Here is a 19,175-nt window from a genome sequence, read left to right on the forward strand (position 1 = left end):
TAAAAAAGAAAACTAACTCACAAAAGCCCAACAGGTTTACCTTCCTGCCCATCCCTGGTCTCCAGACAAAGTCAGAAGGCTGCCTTCTCCCAAGGGTGTGGTGGGACTCCACCGAGTCAGGGAAGCAAAGGACATCCACACCATGTGGGCGCAGAGCAGAGAGGGGAATAGCCACCTAGCTCCTCGGGCACTGTCGCGAATGCAGCTGCAGGACAGCAATACTTTCTCAAGTGCGCCATGTGGACACTAAGATGCATCTTATTTCCCAAGGGAGGAGACACGGCCTTCCATAACATCCCTGTCGTCCTATGCCCCTGCCCACCGCGGTGATCTCTGAAAACTCAAGAGGAATACATGGCATCCCGAGGGGGATCCTTGGACACCCAGTTGCGTGCCTTGTCAAGGCTGGAAAGCTGGAGAGCAGTCCAGCAGAGCGAGGACTCATTGGGTACCTGTGCTGCAGACACTTAAAAAATCAAGGAGGAGGCATCGTAAAACCAATTAAGCAGCTATGTGAGTGAAGAAAGGAACCACACCACAGGAGAGGAGCAAGTGGAGCTCTCTGCCTCTCCTGTACAGTGAAGAAAGCACGCGCGCGCGTGTGTGTGTGTGTATACAGTGAAGAAAGCGTGTGTGTGTGTGTGTGTGTGTGTGTGAGTCGCTCAGTCGTGTCCAACCCTTGTGACTGGACACATGGGCTGTAGCTCACTAAGTTCCTCTGTGGGATTTCCCAGGGAAGAATACTGGGGTGGGTTGCCATTCCCTTCTCCAGGAGATCTTCCTGACTCAGGGATCAAACCCGGATGTCCTCCATTGCAGGCAGATTCTTTACCATCTGAATCAAGAAAGCTTGGGTTCAAATCAAGTCACAAGGTCACAGGGCAGGGCGGTGCTCTCACCAACACTGACACCTCAGCACAGAAAACCTTCTCTGCGAATGGAAACCTAATTGCTAAGTTACAGGCAATTAGCACCTGAAAAGGGATCATGGCCTCTGGGTGCGGCTGTGCCGTTCAAACCTCGTCCAAGGTTCTGGCTCAGGGAGCTGGGGCGCAAGGGGACATCCCTCCCCCAGTGCTCTCACGGAAGCCACCACAGGCGCACAGATGCTTACCTGGTTCCTTCGGCCGATCCGATTTGGTCCCGGAGGCTTCGTGGGGGACTTGACGCTCTGGGGGCTCCCGCCATTCTCGGCGACCTTCCCCACACTCATGACTGCTGACATCATGGTGTTGATGGAAGACAAGTCTGAACCCTCCAGGCCAATGGGTGAGCTTGACGTCATTGGGACAAGGGTTTAAGCTTCTAGGAAGCCTCGGCCACGGAACTGAAAGTGAGAAACTGCTGATGTGATCGCTGGGAAGTTGAGGCATCTGTCAGGCAGGTGGCAGGGGCCGCGGCTACCTCCCCTTCAGTTCAAGCTGACTCGCGGGCCCATATGACTGAAGCTTTCATCTCAACCAAGCGCTGTCACACTAAACTGACTGCCTTGCTCCTTTCTGAGTATGGGCCACCGACGAGGTGACCCAAGGCAGGTCCTCTTTCTTTGCTAATCTTTCACGAGGCAAAGTGGGAAAGGCTCCAACAGTCAGTAAGGCCGGGAGGGCCCATCTGGCCAGTGGCCTCCTAACAGCCTACTCACGACTGTGCACGTGTTCTAGACCCAACGATGAAAGGTGAGAAACCTTGGCGCTCACCTAACTCCAGGCCGAAATACCTGATTTTAATGGGGGAGTCCAAAGTGTGTAAGACAACTGAGAAGCCACACTACCACCCAACGTTACAACCAAATTTCAAATCAACATAAAAAACGCTGTTTCTTAAAACGCATGAAGACGTAATACACCTTCCCCCAGAAAATGGAAGGAAGGAAAACCCCGCCCGCACTGGCAGTCACCTCCATCCTCCGCCCCGGCTGGTGCGCTAGGAGCGCCTCATCTGCTGCAGGGGTTGTGTGTGCGGCAGAGGCAGCAAGGCTGAGGGGCTCCTGTCTCTCTTCTCTTCGTATCTCTCGTTGACACTGGAAGGGAAGCGAGGGCAGAAAGGTTCAGAAGGAAAAACGGAAACCACGTTTGCTGTAGTCTCAGACTGCTGCACTCACCAGACTGCAGGGAACCGCACGGGAGGAGGTGTCTGAGTCCTCTTTTTCTTCCAAAACCACATTCTGTGGTCGTCTCTCACTCTTAACTGATGTTTCCTGCAGCGCCGTCGCCCTCACTCCCAACAGCCAAAACGATTCTGGGGTATTTTATTTTCTGAAGCTCACATTTGTCCACATACAGCGAACTTTCTTTCACACTCTACCCTTGTTCCCCACAAGGAGTCTCAGACTCCCTCTTGACCTGTGTCCCGCCTCCTCCTAAAACTGGCCAAAGATAAGGCAGGGAAGGAATCCGCTAAAGACTCAGTGTCTAGGAGGGAACAGGTCAGACCTTAAGAAGACCTGGTAATCCGGAAGGATGGCTGCAGGGAACACAGCCCCTGGACTAGCCCAGCTTCACTCCTCCAGGCCTCCTCTAGCCACGCTTCTTCCACACAAGTACTATTGGCTATCGGAAGTTAAGTCTCCAGGTAACCCATCTCCCTTATTGTATCTGGGAAGATTTTCTCTGGCCACGTACCCTGTTGTCCTCCAGTGTGCATTAAATTCTGCAAGTCCACAACTGCCTCAGAGATCCAGCTCATTATCTCAGGAGCAGCCCTGGGGAGAACATGACTTCCTGTGGTTCCCCTTCCGCACCTCTAGGAGAAGTGACCCAGGTAGGGTGGGACAAATGGAGACTCCCAGAGCAGCCACGAAGGTGACTGGCGGCAGAGCAGGGAAGGCTGGGGACACAGCCATCTGACGGCTTCACACAACTGGTGGGCCATCAGCTGAGAAGCCCCAAGCTCTTACCCAAGAGCCAAAGAGAACCTCAGCAGTAACACTCTCCTTGTCAAGAGACAAAATCTGCCTTCCTTGTTAGCAGACACTTTGAAGAGCACGTGTGTGTGCGCGCTAAGTTGCTTCGGTCGTGTCCGACTCTTTCCGACCCCATGGACTATAGCGCCCCAGGCTCCTCTGTCCATGGGATCCTCCAGGCAAGAATACTGGAGTGGGTTGTCGTGCCCTCCTCCAGGGGATCTTCCTGACCCAGGGATGGAAGCTGCGTCTCTTGTGTCTCCTGCACTGGCAGGAGGATTCTTTACCACCAGCCCCACCTGGGAAGCCCCAGACATTTTGAAGATACGAACCAATGGTTTGCCAAATGGTAAGTAAAAGCACTAACTGCCAAACAGACAACTGTTTAGACCCCTGACCCAGCCTCACCCTTGTGTCTTCCACATTAAAAGAGCGAAAGGAAACCTCGGTACAAAAAAACAAGACAAGCCCCTCAACCCCAATGCTGCTTTCTTTCCATGAAGCTTCTCCCACATGGAAGACCATTTAAACTTTTTAAAAACTGCGCTTCGAAATTCCCATTCTGACTGTCTTTGAAAGTTCATTTGGGAAATCCCTTTGAATGCTAAAAAAACATTCAACACATGTACGCACACGGAAGTATACATGCACATACCTCATTTTCTTTCTTTAAAGGATTTCTAACGAAAGTATCATCAGTTCCCTAGAATTGTAATCCAGTCAGTGAACAATTATTTCCTAGATTCATGTAAGGGGCACCTTCTATACTAAAGCCCTCTCATTCTTTTAAATATATATTGCCTAGAGGTTTATTTTTTAAAATACTTATTTATTTGGCTGTGCTGGGTCTGAGTTGCAGCACGTGGGATCTAATTCCCCGACCAGGGATCGAACTCAGGTCCCTCGCTTTGTAAGTGCGAAGTCTCAGCCACTGGACCACCAGGGAAGGCCCCCTGCCCCCACCATGGTTTTAATATCCATCAAATCATAAAATGACTAGGAGTCTTCTTTACTGTAATTATATTACGTCAGTAAAAATTATCTCAACCTTCCTACCGTTTATAGTGGGATAGTTTCGATGGCCTTGCTTTTGTCCTATTATGGCACTTAGAGAAGAAAAATGTGGTTGAGTGTTTCAGACCAGGAATAGATTTAAGCAAGCACCTTACACATTAACATGAAATTAGAAGTTACAAACAACATGGTCTACATCTCTCACTGAGAAGGGAAAGAAAATGGGATAGAAGGGAAACCAGTCAACAAGAAAATCAGCGCAAATATATTCACCAAGAAGAGGTAAAGTCCTGGTAAGAATTTCTGTCACAATCACCAAGATGGCAAAGAAACCCTCCCTGAAAACTGTGTAAATGCCCTAAGTATAGAAAACCCAGCAACAGTCACAACCGCTCACCAACCTACGGGCTGAAAGCTGCAAGCGCTTACATCCCAACTGGAAAACGAGAAAAGGCAGGCAAATGTGCTGTTTCCCACTTTGTCTGGACAGGAAGACATTTGCTAAATTTACTTCCTCCTTTGGGATAAAGTGTGAAGTGTGACCCTGCCCAGTGATGACGCCGAGATCACCGACATTTACTTCCTTTTCCTAGTTCAAATGTAAGTAAACAGTAGTAGAGACTCTTCTCATCTCTGATCGGAAAGTGCAATTAACAAAATGAAACTCCTAGTTACACTGTTTGAAAAGAAAACGGCCAGTGGACTCATCCTTGGCAGCCCTTTCAGAAGCACCCGAGCCAGCCTGCATAGAAAATCTTTTCTGAGATTTTCCTCCGGGTGTGTGCTTGTGTCTTATGGGTGACTTCTCTTTCGGGGAGGATGGAACAGGAAGAATAGAAGGGACCTGGTGTAAGACAATGTGGCTCATTGTTCCCAGTTAGAAAAAACAAATCCACCGTAATATTAAGGTGCATTTATCCACTCATTTGACCAGAAGCCAGCGGCTAGAATTAGTCCTTCCTGCCCACCCCTGACCCTGGACCACATTAGAGCAATGACCCAACTGACCAACCTACACCTTCTGATTCTCAATCTCAAGGGATGAAAAGAAGGATTAACAGTTTAAGGTCCATTTACAAGGCACATTTTTCTTCATAAATATTTACAGTCCTAATATTTTCACTCTGCTCCCTGACACTGATCTATAAATCTGTTCTATTACTGTAAATAAAAATAATAATATTAGTCATCATGAACAAAATAAAAATCACTGACCCCATTCTAGCATCATCTCCTGTATCTGAGACCAGAGAGGACTGGGAACCCAGGTGAGATCCCCAAGTCACAGACACAAAAGGAAATCCCTGTGGCACGGCCAAGTGGACTGGACTGGTCTTCCAGTTTTGAACACAGAGTCCAAATCTGGGGCTGGCAAAGGAGAAGCAGGGGACAGGGGTGCCTGCAGCACGGCTTCCTGTGAGCCAGGGCCCCGGCACCCTTTCCAGGACTCCTCATCCCACGCCCCAGGCCACGAGCCCAGGGAAAACCCCGCAGTCCACAGCGAGAGCTTGTCTGTGGTGTTGCATCAAAGCCTCAGGAGGACCCCAAGCAGAGGGTGGAGCACTCCAAGGGGATGTGGGGACATGAAGGAAGACAACACTCTAAGTTACTGTGACTCAAGGAAAGTCAATCAAGTTAGACTGACCTGTCTTATTCGTCTTCTCAAGCGGGCCCTCCTTGCTGAGGAGCTGGTGCTGGCGGGGCGGAGCGTGGGCAGGGTCACGCCTCAAAGCCACCGCCTCTGGAGCAGAGCGCAGCAACCTACAGGAACAAGAAGCAGGGGCATGAGGAGGGGGTCCACGGCACAGGGGGTCCTGGCCCTGCACCACGTTCTGCACTTGCACCACTGGGAGCCACCAGCTAAGGGCCATGGCGTTCCCCTCCCCTCCCCGTGTTTCTAAGCACGCTCCCAGCAATGAGGTCAACTCCATGTGAGCAAGAGCGACTGGAATCAAGTGTGACCTGGAGAGACGGAACCCCTAAAGCACATCCCGACAACATCACAGGCGACACCACGTGGGAATGGCGCCAAGGGGAGCTCTGGGCACCTTACTGGCGTGCTGGCAGAAGGCGAGGATGGATGGCCAGTTTCAAGGCGGAGAAGAAAAGACAGCAAGCACTCGGTGCTGTCAGAAACAGGAGGAGAAAAGAAGGGAACTGAGAGGGAAACACAGAACTCAACAGCCGCTTAACGTAAAGGAGTGCCCGTCACACCTTTCCCTGCGCGATGGAGAAAGTGTCCTAAAGCGCATCTTTCCTTCTCTGTAAGGGAGCCACAGAAAACGCAAACCACACACACCCTTTGAGGGTCTGAGAAAGTCAGCTCGCGGGGGTGCCACCAGGGGTCTCAGACCCCTGATCCGAGAGAAAGCTGTGTCTGGCCCTCTAGGAAGTTAGAGAAACCTGGAACGTAACCTTTCCCAGAGGTACCCAGCCAGCACATTCTGTCTCTGAAACAGCCTCTGAAGAGGGCAAAACCGGGCAAAGGAGGGAAGCAGCAGCCACGCGAACAAGCGCTGGAGAAACGTTCGCTCGATACGCTTCTATTAAACCCTGCAGAGCGCCTGCAGAAAAGCTGCCAGGCACGTCACACGCCCAGTTATCACCCTGAATCTCACTCGCATTGTCCACACGGTTACTAAGCACCTAAGGCGGGCAGGCTCCCGCTGGACCGGTCCGCGGCAGGTCAGAAGCAGATGCTCAATGATTTCTGACACCACATCAGCTTCTCTCTCTACACTCCACTGCTTCAGGGCCCCATAGTTTTTCTTTGTGCCTTTCTCTTTTGAAAAGGTCTTCAGAATTTGAATAAAATGTCAAAGAAGCAAGGAGTAACTCACAGGGATAGCCCCTGAAAGACCAGAGACCTCCCCCTGGCCCTGGTAAACTCGGAGGAACCCTTATTACTATCCCAGTAATTGTCTCCGTGTTTCTTGTGAGCAAGACCCTCCTTGAGGAGCTGATGAAAATTATGGGCCCTTCTACACATAAAAGGACATACCCCCATACCCAACATTTTCCTTCAGTATCAAAAGGATCAGGGACCCCAGAAACTCATCCTGAATAAGCAGGATAAGAATCTTGGTTTCACTTGATATTTATGAATTAAGACCCATGAGGTTTCAGAAACGAACAAATTATCCCCACCCATCTACATTTAAAGTTGCCTAAAGGTGAAATTACAAACTGTTAAAAAAAAAAAAAAAAGCAAGCAAAGTTTCCCTATATTGTTACTCATTTTTATTAATGGCAAATATTATCAGAAAGAAAATCTGGAGAAGAATAGCTCCGTGGTTTTTTTCCCCTAGAAACTGCCAAGATTTCCAATTGTAGTTTGAACTATAGTTTTTCACATAATGAATAAAAACGTACGTCAGAGAGACAAGTCTCTGGAGTTGAAACTGTCCAGAATATAACTAAGATTCCCATTAAAATATGGACCCTCTCCTTCCCCTCACTTAAAAATGATGCTTTAAAAGCCCACCAAGTACCCTCTTCCATCCACTCAGGGGAACCAAGGAGAGGAGAGCCCAGCCTCACAGACGTGACCCTGGAAGTCCCTGCCTCTGGTCTTGGATGTAAATGATCTGAATATCAAGAGCGTGATTAAGCTGACTAACAGGAGTCACTGCCCTGTTTGTTTTGAGTTCCACCAGGCCTAAGGGACTCACACAATTCAGAGAGTGGAAAAGTACAGGACAGTCCTTGGAAGGAAATTCAAGATACGTCTTACTATCACCACCGCCTCAAAAAAAACAGTGGGTGGGGGGGAGTGGGGGGGAAAGACCCACCAGGAGAGACCGTACCTAGAGACAGGAATCCAGGAAGCTGGAGGTGGGTCCCCGGCTCTGGGGGAGCCTGCATTTCCAGATCGCATCCCCACACAGGCTCTGCCCAGATCAGACCCCAGGGAGGCAGGGTGGCGTGGAGCGGGTAGAGGTCCACGCTGGGACTGCGGGGAGGGACGGGCAGGCCCCAGCCCCCGAGGAGATAAGGGACCCTGCTATGCTCAGCCAGAAAGAGGAGATTAAGGACCCTGTCTCCAGGTCCAAAGAGATAGCACAGGAAAGATGAGAGATGAAAGGGAAGATGGTCCAGAAGCAAGGCTCCCAGCCTGCACAAGCCCGCAGGGCTCTCGACGCAGAGATCTACAATCTGTCCTGAGGCCCCCAGGAGAGATGGGGGAGGCTTGCATGCCAAGGATGACAGCGGGAGCCGAGACCAGGCGCCGGGGAGCTTGACCGCAGCGGCCAGGTCGCTGCTCATCCAGATACCGGCGATGGCCGATCCCCTGGTGGGAATAGCCGGTTTGGGCAGACCCAGAATGGAACCTGGATGGGCTAAATGAGTGTGACTTTAGAGGAGTTCAGATACTAAAGTGCTCTGGGCTACAATGGGGCTTAACCAGCAGCAAGGACATCTCTTTCAGGATGGGCTGACGCAGGAAGTCTTGGCTACGCTGGGATGAAACCCAACCAGGCGAGCTGCGCACCAAGGCCGTGCCTGTAGAAGAGAGAGCTCGGGGCAAAACCGTCTCCTCTAACCGGGACAGCTTTGCGTGTGCTCTGAAGGCTGACAGCTGTGATGACTGCTCCGAGTTCCAGGAAGTTGATGTGTTTCTTGGCTAAGGGTTCGGTGTGTGCCTTGGGTAGGGCGGCAACCCGTGCACGGCCCCTCCCCCTCGCCGGCCTGGGCTTGGGTCAAATGGAGCAAACGGAGCCGCGGAGTGTCACGTAGAGCCTCGCAGTGGACCGGCGCACGCCTGGTGCGGAAGGGCACCACGAGCCGCCCCAGCCAGCCCTGCATCCTCCCGGGGTGGGGGTGGGGGGCTCATGGGGAGGCGAGCAGAAGCACCCTGTGGCACAGGCCGCGATCCAGAGAGCAGAGCTGGACGTGAGGGGACGCGGCCTGCCCCCTCTCCACCCCCCGCCCCAGCTGTCCCCTGAGCTCTGCCCCCACGACGCGTCTCCTCCTAATGGAGGGCTGGGACCCGCCCTCACAGCGCCCCATGCTCTGCCAGCTTCCCTCTGGGTCTTCCTGCCCACTGGGCCCCACTCGGCTCAGTTTCCTCCCTCAACCCCATCCTTCAGGGGCCGCTGCAACCGCAAGCCTCCCTGATCCCCAGCGATGGAAGATTCTCAGCTCCAAACTCGACTCCTGCAACACTGAGAGACTAGAACGGGGACTTATGCGGCGAACAGTCTCTGAACACTGCTCGCCACACGCTGAGCGCATCATCTCATTTAACCCTCTTAACAGCAGCCCCGTGAGGCTGAGTCCACTGGGCAGCCCCCCAAAACCATGGTGGGGGAGCGAAGCGAACCCAGACTCTCCACCGGCTCAGCGTCTCCTGGCCACACCCCCGACGCCTGGCGCAGGCCTGAGAGCCCAGATGCGTTCCTGCAGTCACATTCTCCGGCTTCTAACAACTGTCTCTGAGTCATCCCTGCCCCTCCGAGCGGCTCAGCGCCCGACCTCCCACTTCCGCCCGTTTCTAGGCAAGAAGAAGGCACCCTGCGCTCCCACCTTCATCCTTGGCTGCAGGACTGGACCCACACCCCACCCTGCTGCGCAGACACGGGGGTCCACAGTCTGCACCCTGCTTCTCCAAGCAGGAGACTGGAAGGATGCCACCAGGCTCCTGAAACCCCAACAGCCCAACCCTGTCTGGGAGGCTAGGTCCCACTGATCCAACCACCAAGAGCTCACGCGTGGAGGAAGTGCTGGGGGGGGGGGGTGCAGGAGGCGGTGAGCGCAGACGGCAGAGTGAGAACCGCACAGACCAAACCAGCAGCAGCGCCCCGGGGAGGAAACCGCAGTCTCCTCCAGCCTCTGAGCTCCTGACCCTCCCTCCAGCACAGCCACCAGGGAGGCCTCCCGTCCAGCAGCCTCACAGACCCTGCTTGGAAAGGCAGATGCCCAATTCATGTGAGTCGATCACGACCCTGTCCACCTTAAATCCACACAACACTGTGTGTCAACTGCATCTCAGTTAAACTGAAAGAAGGCAGGCAGGTTTCTAGGCCTGGGCACTGCCCTGGACCCTGTGTACTGGCTCCCAGGGGGTTCAGTCCAGCTTTGAGAACCAGTGCTTCACACAGATTCTAGAAGAAAGGCGAAGGATCTCCCTGAAAAACGCTCCTTCTATGATGACCTGGAGGAAGGCCCTCGTTTATCATACTCCTGGGAGCAAAACTCAAGGCTCTGGAGCAGACTCAGATCCCAGTTCTAACTTTAGCTTTATTTACCACAACGAATTTGGGGGGCTTCCCTGGTGGCTCAGACGGTAAAGAATCTGCCTGGAGTGCAGGAGCCCTAGGTTTGATCTCTGGGTCGAGAAGATTCCCCCTAGAGAAGGGAATGTCAACCCACTCCAGTATTCTTTCCTGAAGAATCCCATGGACAGAGAAGCCTGGCAGGCAACAGTCCATGGGGTCGCAGAGTCACATATGACTCTGTTTAAAAAAATTAATAAAAATAAGGGCGAGAGGACAGGGATCAGGGGTCGGTATATGCAGGGCCTCTTTTAGCTTCCGCAGGAGCAGGGGACAAGTTGGATGTGAGCGTCGGGCAGGGCAGGGCAGCCTGCAGTGCACAGAAGGCAGAACCACTCACAGACCCTCAAAGGCTACAGCCTCCACCAACCTGTGTGCCCCTGGAAAGCCTCCTTCCAAGGAGCTGGGAGCCATCTCCATTTCCAGCTTGGATACCGCCGAGGTCCCCCCAGGTCCCTCCCTTCTCTGACACTCCTGGCAGGGGTCGGGGTTGGGGGGGGGGGGGCAACCTCACAGCTCTCCCAGCCTCAGAACAAGCTCACATCTCCAGCAGGTTCTCTCTTAATGGGACCCCACAGTGGAGGGAGGCAAATGGAATGGACATTGTCCCCAGAGCCTGGAGTGCCTGCCCCTTCCTGCCCAGGTATCGGGGCCCTCATGGAGCCCAGGGTTAACACAGACTGTGATGCTACCTTTCAGGAAGAAGGTGTACTGTCTTCATGTCAAGAGACACTTTAATTCTCAGGATAATGTGGCAGGAAAGAGAGCCTTAAGGGACAGGGACAGTCTCTCTTTAAAAAATAAAAACCACTTGGATATTCTAATTGCGACATTACACACACTGTCAGCAAGGAGGCGTGTTGGCTGGGGAGACTGGGTTCTGCTCACCAAACCTATCTACGTGAGCCTGAGTAAATTCACTACTTAACATATGAACCGCGGGGAAGGCGGGGAGATGTCCTGGTCCCCGCTGGAAGGAGCTGTGGGACCCACGTGCCTCCCGCATCCCTCCTTGGGGCCTTTCCTGTGAGGAGTGGGCTCCTCTCCTGTGCACCCCCACCGCCCAAGTGCAGGATGCTCTCACTGCTTCCAGAGCCGACGTGACCCCGCCACCGCGTGGCCAGCGCCCCCTCCCGGCCAGCGCCCCCTCCCAGGGGCCTCTCTGTGGGGAGGGGCCTGGCGACCCTCGGGCACAGCTGTCCCTCTCCCCAGGTGAGCCAGTCTTTTCCTGGCCTCCAGGATCTAGTATTTCATCACCTTCTTGCCCAACCTGGCAGAAACCTGTATGGCTCTCTGCTCCACAAGGAAGCTGCTGAGAAGGGAGGTGGGGGAGCCCTCGGGCTGAGCAGCAGGACATGCTCACCTACCCCTGGGGCAGGGCATGGCAGGGTCTTCCCTAAGGCAGGAGACTGCTCACAAGAGTGCCTGCAGGGGATAAGGTTTAGGAGCCTCTACCCCACCCACCACTCTTAGATCTGCTTATCAGGAAGGGTGGGGAGAGGTCTCCACAAGTTACTTTGGCTGAGGAATTTATAAAACAGAAAAGAAAGCTATTGCTAAAAGAGAAAATAGGATTTTAGTCAGAGTATGTCACAAGCCTAGTGCTTATCCAATGACCTGTGTTTCACAGGATCCCTTGTCTAATAACTATGGGGTATTATCTATTGTCTGTTTTCAAACCTCATGGAATGTACCACGGCTCTTCTGTACACGGGAGTCTCTAGGCAAGAATACTGGAGTGGGTTACCATTTCCTTCTCCAAGGGATCTTTCCAACCCAGGGACTGAACCTAGGTCTCCCGCATCGCAGGCAGATTCTTCACCATCTGAGGCAACAGGGATGCTTTTTGCTAAGGATCTAATAGAACAAGCAGCAAGAAAATACAGAAGAGCCATAAAAAAAGGTCTTAATGACCCAGACAACCATGATGGTGCGGTCCTTCACCCAGAACCAGACATCCCGGAGCGTGAAATCAAGAAGGCCTTAAGAAGCATTGGAGAAGGAAATGGCAACCCACTCCACTATTCTTGCCTAGAGACTCCCGTGTACAGAAGAGCCATGGTACATTCCTTGGGGTTTGAAAACAGGCAATAGATAATACCCCATAGTTATTAGACAAGGGATCTTGTGAAACACAGGTCATTGGATAAACATCAGGCTTGTGACATACTCTGACTAAAATCCTATTTTCTCTTTTAGCAATAGCTTTCTTTTCTGTTTTATAAATTCCATAGATGGAGGAGCCTGGCAGGTACAGTCCATGGGGTTGCAAAGAGTTGGACAGGACTGAGCGACTTCAGTTTCACTTTAGGAAGCATTACTACAAAGCTAGGAGAGGCGATGGAATTCCAGCTGAGCTGTTTCAAATCCTAAAAGATGACGCTGTTAAAGTGCCGCACTCAGTATGTCAGCAAATCTGGAAAACTGAGCAGTGGCCAAAGGACTGGAAAGGATCAGTTTGCATTCCAATCCCCAAGAAAGGCAATGCCAAAGAACGTTCAAACTGCCAGACAACCATGCTCATTTCACATGCTAGGAGGGTTATGGTCAAAAGCCTTCAAGCCAGGCTTCAGTAGTGCAGGAGCTGAGAACCTCCAGATGTTCAAGCTGGATTTAGAAAAGGCAGAGGATCAGACTTGTCAACATCTGTTGGATCATAAGAGAAAACAAGGGAATTCCAGAAAAACATCTGCTTCACTGATTATGAGAAAAACTTTGACTCTGTGGATCACAACAAACTGGAAAATTTTTAAAGAGATGGGAATACCAGACTACCTGACCTGCCTCCTGAGAGAGCTGTATGCAAATCAAGAAGCAACAGTTAGAACCTTATATGGAACAACTGACTGGTTCAAAATTAGGAAAGGACTAAGACAAGACTGTATACTGTCACCCTATTTAACTTATATGCAGAGTACATCATGAGAAATGCTGGATGGATGAATCACAAGCTGGAATCTAGATTGCCAGGAGATACATCAACAACCTCAGACACAACTAAGGGAGCGCACATGCACACTGCTTGAAAGGAAAGCTACGACAAACCTGGACGGCATACTGAGAAGCAAAGACATCATATGCCCGACAAAGGCCCACAGTCTAAGCTGCGGTTCTTCCAGTAGTCATGTACAGACGTGACAGTTGGATCATAAAGAAGGCTGAGAGCCAAAGGCTTGATGCTTTTGAACTGTGGTGCTGGAAGAGTCCCTTGGACTTCAAGGAGATCAAACCAGTCAATCCTAAAGGAAATCAACCCTGAATATTCACTGGAAGGACTGATGCTGAAGCTGAAGCTCCAATACTTTGGCCACCTGATATGAAGAGCTGACTCACTGGGAAAGACTCCGATGCTGGGAAAGATTGAAGGCAAAGGAAGAGGGCCGCAGAGGATGAGATGGTTAGATAGCCTCACGGACTCAATGGACATGAATTTGAGCAAACTCTGGGAGACAGTGAAGGACAGGAAAGCCTGGCGTGGGGCAGACCATGGGGTCGCAAAGAGTCTTAGTGACTTCGCAACTGAGCAACAAGAACACTATCTACTGGGGCATAAACTCCGGGCCAGAAACCAGGGAAGGTGCTTTGTATACATTTGATCCTTCCCCAAGCTGTATCAGGGACGGGGCCAGGATTCTAGACCAGTTGTCTGACTCTGAAATTCTGGCACTTTCTGATGCCACAAAAAAGCATCATGGAAAGATCATTTGGAGACGGCGATTAGCAAACTAGAGTACTGGGAAACCCAGTGAAGGGGGAGAATGGCTGAAGGAAGTGGAGACACCTGAAGGCCTGGCACGCAGGAGAGGCACACTTGACCTCTGTGTCCACCACGATAGGAACTCAGTCTCGGTGGGAGGCACTGAAGAGCTGGTTGGAATGCCATCATCCTTTATACCAGGGTTCTGAACAGCCAGAGCTGCCCACAGATGGAACGAGGCCCCGTAAAGTAATGAGCTTGCGGTCTCTGGAAGTAATCAACAGAGGGTGGCTAACCACAACGCTGTCCTGCGGGGCGGTGAGGGGGGAGACCAAGTCAGATGAGCCTTCTGACTTCCAGATTCAGTGCTTCCAAGAGGACAGCGCCCTCTTCATCCCACTGTGAGTCACAGAAGGGTGCACAACAGCCCAAATAGTGCGCGCTGGGCGGCCCCCAGCCTGCACTGGACACGGCCTGCCACAAGCGGAGCAACTTCTACTCCCTGAGCTACAGTCCCCTCAGCTGGAAAACGCAGCTGGTGATACAAGCCCTCCGTACTTCACAGAAATCGGTCAGAGGAATATTAACTGAAACACTTCACAAACAGCACAGCACCTCCTGTGAGCTGCTGACGGCACCCCCGACATTCCAGGCTAGCTCGGCTTGGGGCTGGCCCTCCCCAGCCCCTCCACCACCTATGGCGGCCATGCCCTCTTGGATTGCCAACACTTGGCGGGCAAGGCCCAGTGTGCTGATCTTTAAAAAAAAAAATTCTGTTCCAGCCCCTAAGTGTAACAATGAAATATAAATATAATTTAGCTTATCACAAATGCAACCCCATCCACAATTAGGAGTGGAACAGCTGCTGCCAGCTCGCGGGGCTGTGTGGCCAGCAGGAAATAAAACGCCTCCGGCTTCAGGTCGCTGCTGAAACAAATCCTGGCCGGCCTCACATATGCTTAATCGGGGAAGTCTGCGACTGGCTCTGCCCACCCTGTGCTGCCTCTCCTCAGGCGGCTGGAGCGCCTGGCCTCGGGGCAGCTGCAGCCCAGCCTGCTGCTCGCCCGCCTCTCAGCAGCTGGGCGGGAGCGCCTGGGCTGCTCTGGACACTCCTCTGACAGGGGCTCGGTGCCTTCAGTCGCATTTACAGCCCCGGGGAGGAAGCTGGGGTAAAGTTCAGAAGCAGTTTGCAGGGAGTTTTAGGCAATATCCTGCAACTCTTTCACAGGCCCTGAGCTGGGCGCTCCTCTCCCACAGGCTCGGTAAAGGGTCAAGCTTCAGAAACAGGATTCTCCGCTTCTCCCTTGAGGGGGAAGGAGCTGGAGGCGAGCTGAGCGCCAGGGCAGGTGGTTAACCCCGAGTCTGACTGCACATTCCCAGAATTCGGGGGCGGGGGGGGGGGCGGTGCTCAGCACGACGCCCCTTAGAAGACCCCAGTGACTTTGTGGAAGATGCAAGTGCGGCTGGAAATGCTCAGGGGCAGTGGAGGTCACAGCTCCCTCTCCTGCCCGCCGGCGGCCCGCCAGTCAGCTGGGGTCCTCATCCCACAGTGGCTGAAGGACGTTACAAGCCGTCAGCTGAGAATGACTCCAGCCACGGAGCTGGCACCCAGCGGTTCGGAGGGCTGCCTGCCGGGCATCCTCACGGGCGGCCATTCTCCCTTCTACTTTGCCTCTAAGAGAATTATTCACTACTCTGTCTAGGAAGAAAAACAAACACTCTTGAGATATATGAAGCTCATATGTGTTTATCACAGGCCAGCCAACCAAAGACACTAGCAAGCAAATGGTGTTTCTTCACGCAAACTGAGGCAACCCCAAAGCGGCTCCTGGCAGGAGAGGGGACTCTGGGGTGCGGTCTCCATCCTCCAGCCCCCAGGTTCAAGGAGCTGCTGGGCAGAGGCGGCTGGGGAGTCAGGCCGTGGTGGGCCAGCCAGTGCTGGAGGAAGCCTGAGGCTCGCAGACCGTCTTGGTGCTTCTCCCCACAGCCAGGAGGGTGATTAGTTCACAACAACTGCACTTCCTGGGGTGTCTGACTGAAGCAACACCGAGGGCCAAACCCCTGGCCTTGTTGGTCTGAGCCAGTCACCACGGGCCGAAAGCACGTCCTTCTCTGCATCTGCCTGAGCTCACGCTGCCCAGGCCCCGGCTCTTCAAGGTGGGGGCCACACTTCACAAGCCCCATCCTGAGAAAGCCAGTACCCCCCTGCAAGCCCTTAGCTCTCCCCAAAGTGACACGGGGCAGGAAGGGACACCTCAAACGGGGGATCGACACCAGGGCCCCTCCCGTCGGCTCTATGCCCTGGCTGAGAACCTGGCTGCCCCAGAGAACAGCAAGAAGTCAAGGGCACGCCGCGGCCTCGGGTGCCCCCTGAGGGTCCGCGGTCTGCTCAGGCCTGGTCCCTCCTGTGGGACCCACTCCTCCGCTGGGAAACGCCGGCTGATGCCCTCTTAACTTAAACTGACGTGATTGTTACCCACACTCTGTAGGACTGCTGTGGCTGAAAAAGCCCGGCCTCTGCCGGTGTTCCCGCGACACAGACCTGATCGCATGTGTTTGGGAAACCCTGCCGGGGTCCTCCCGGAGAGCTAGCATGCGTGCGAGCGTGCAGCTAAGGGTCTCCCGCACACCCCTGGCTCGACTTGCATGCCTGTGATAAAGGCCCCCTCATGCTGCTCAGAAAGAACCTCCCTGCTCCCCCCTTTTATCTCCCCTCCACAGTCTGCCAGCCAGCGATAGGAGGGGACTCGCCTCAACAGTCGCGGCCTTTTATCTCCCGCTGACCTGCCCGTGCAACAGCACGAAGCCAGCACTGAGCTTCCTGCCGCTTGCAGAGAGGGGCTGTTTAACTTGTTCAAAGTATGGCCGGCCTTCGAAACCCTGGAACCGTGCCGAGCAACACCCACCCAACATCCATTTCAGTTCCAGCTTTAAAAGCCTCCGAGCATGGGGGCCTAGCCCTCCCTGGGCCTGCGAGTGGGAGAGGTGGCCACTTCCAAGGAGAACTTGCTTCCCAGGCTCACACACACATGTGCTTTCTGTCCACAGCTAAACTAAGGGCCTCTCTTCATCCAAGTCCAGAAAGCCCAGAAGTCAGCTACAGTAGCTCCAGTTAATGTCTGCGTTTACACTGCTATTATTAAAATAATTCAGGAGCATTTAATAACATCCCTTAATCACTGGAACGCAGGCAGCACGCCACGTGCTTCCCTGCGTTAATAAGCAGGCACCCTGGGACACCCAGACCTCTCCTCTGCAGAGCGAGGACATGCCGTGGCCTCTGACGGCCTTCCCAGGCCTCACTTGCCTGGAAGACTCAAGTCTGCCAGGACGCCTGGGTGTTCCCAGGCCTGGTCTCCAAAGACTTCCACCTGCTTCATGCCCGGAGAGTTCCCGTGAATTATCTGGGCCCAAACTCCGCCCCTTTGAGTGAAGGCGGATGTGGGGCTGTGTGCCACTTCCAGGGTGGGACGACCACAGGGCGTGCACCCTCCACAACACACAGAGGGCCCCGGCTCCCTGAGTTCAAGGCCAGGACTTCCACTTTCTTGGCGTTACACCAGCATGTGTGAAGTGAACAGGTTCTGGGGACGATAAGATCAGATGTTTGAACCGGTCCCCCAGAATTCCTTTCTGGGATATGAGGAATCCTTCCAGAGCCAATTAAGAACAAAAGAAAACACTTCCTAACCTAGGAAGCAAACAACCCCCCAGCTCCTCCCAGGCTCGGAGGTGAGAGGGCTGGGTGGGAGAGGTGGTGGAGCGGTGACACAGGCCAGGCTGTGGGGGAAACGGTGGCAAATGAGCGACACAGGCGCGGTCACGCATTAAACCCCGACCCCAGACCCCTGCCCACGAGGACTAAGGGCTAAGTTGCCTCCACAAGGGAGCCGGCACTTTCAGGGTCTTTTTTGAGGCTAGATACCACGAGTAAAAACGTCTACAGAGACCGGAGCGGCCACGCTGCGCCCGGTGGGCCCCTCTCCTGTTGCCAGAGGACTGGGTCGGGTCACTGGCCCGACTGAGGACAGGAGCCAGCCCCACGGCCAAACGGCAAGCGCTCCACATCCTCAATTTCCTCCCAGCCGTGAAGGCAGGAACAACCTGTACAGACAAAGAAAACAGAAAACTTGCGAAACAACGGCATCTACCGAGCTCCCTGAATATGCCTGAGGAAACTTTTTCAAAGCTCCGTGGAGATGCTTCATCACAGCTCTGGAAGGGAAACGCAGTCGTCCACTGCACCCAGGCATGCCCATGTCCACACAAACCCGGTTTCATGCTCTGCCGGCCCCACTAGGAAAACGCAGAAGTCAGAATGTAACTCAAGAGAGTGGCCCCCTGGTTACTTAACAGATCGGAATTGTAACTGACACTTTTCCAAAACTGTATGAGAGGCCAGGGACATCTTGGCAGGTTTCCAATCTGGAAACAGAATTTTCCTAAGGGTGGGGGGGTGGGGGGGAAAGTCCTAACAGGTTATACAGTTTGGTACCTGGCTGCAGTGAAAACGCTGTTCACAGGAAAGATGGGGAGGTTGGGGGGGGGGGTGTGGGGGAGACCTCAGTGTCTCATTATACTTTGCAGTTAACTCCTAATGCTGTGCTGGAGCCAAAGTATAACCCTTTCAAAGGCTTCATCCACAAGCACCTACTAATTGTGGCAACGACTTTTTTCACTCTATCAGCCAAGAGCCCTGTAATGGGACCAGAGTTTGGAAGACAGATATACAAAGTAATTCTAGTCCCGCCGGCCTTACACCGAGATTTTCAAAGTACCGTGCAAATGGTGCCAGTCACACATTCCGTGCAACTCAAATGTACAGTCAAATATCATTCTCACTGACAACCAGGCAAATGTTGTAATTTTTTTAGCTTGAAGAAAGAGAAAACAAAGGGACACATTAATCCATCAGAGTCGTCAGGCCTTAAAACTCTCACAATTATTACTACGCCCTCAGTCACCAAACAGGTTTTCAGTTTTCCACAGTTGGGAGTTCCAGGCCCATTCTTGCTGCCTTCAGAGCCAAGGCCTGGCCGAGCGCACAGAAAATGCGTGTCCTTGTGGGGGTTAAAAAGGGTTAGATGCTCCATACTATTTTTGTGCCCAAGATGTAGGGCAAGATTGGGTCTCGTTGTGAAACCCAGAGATGGAATGATGTTCAGTCTCACACGTTAGTCTACTCAGCTTCCAGGTGTCAGAACCCCCGAGAGTGGGGAGACAGGAGCAGACAAGACTCAAAGAGACCCATTTGCATCCCAGGGAAAATGGATTAGGAGCCAAAACC

General features: G+C 53.1%; 1 protein-coding gene across 9 annotated transcripts in view; it reads right to left on the reverse strand.

Moving 5' to 3' along the window:
• The window catches only part of RREB1 (ras responsive element binding protein 1), a 164,003-nt gene that overhangs the window by 55,668 nt on the left and 89,160 nt on the right, over nucleotides 1-19,175 (reverse strand). For 8 of the 9 annotated variants that reach the window (XM_060403789.1, XM_042237046.2, XM_060403788.1 and 5 more), the window contains exons 2-4: nucleotides 5,562-5,677; nucleotides 1,898-2,020; nucleotides 1,115-1,327 (exon numbers count right to left, since the gene is read on the reverse strand). In XM_060403789.1, coding sequence (XP_060259772.1) covers nucleotides 1,115-1,285 — 171 coding nt within the window. In that variant the 5' untranslated portion in view covers nucleotides 1,286-1,327; nucleotides 1,898-2,020; nucleotides 5,562-5,677. Of the gene's footprint in view, nucleotides 1-1,114; nucleotides 1,328-1,897; nucleotides 2,021-2,621; nucleotides 5,678-19,175 lie in introns of those variants that run through there. The other variant, XM_060403790.1, reaches the window with a different exon arrangement.

This window comes from Ovis aries, chromosome 20, assembly GCF_016772045.2.
Source record: "Ovis aries strain OAR_USU_Benz2616 breed Rambouillet chromosome 20, ARS-UI_Ramb_v3.0, whole genome shotgun sequence".
NCBI lineage: Eukaryota > Metazoa > Chordata > Mammalia > Artiodactyla > Bovidae > Ovis > Ovis aries.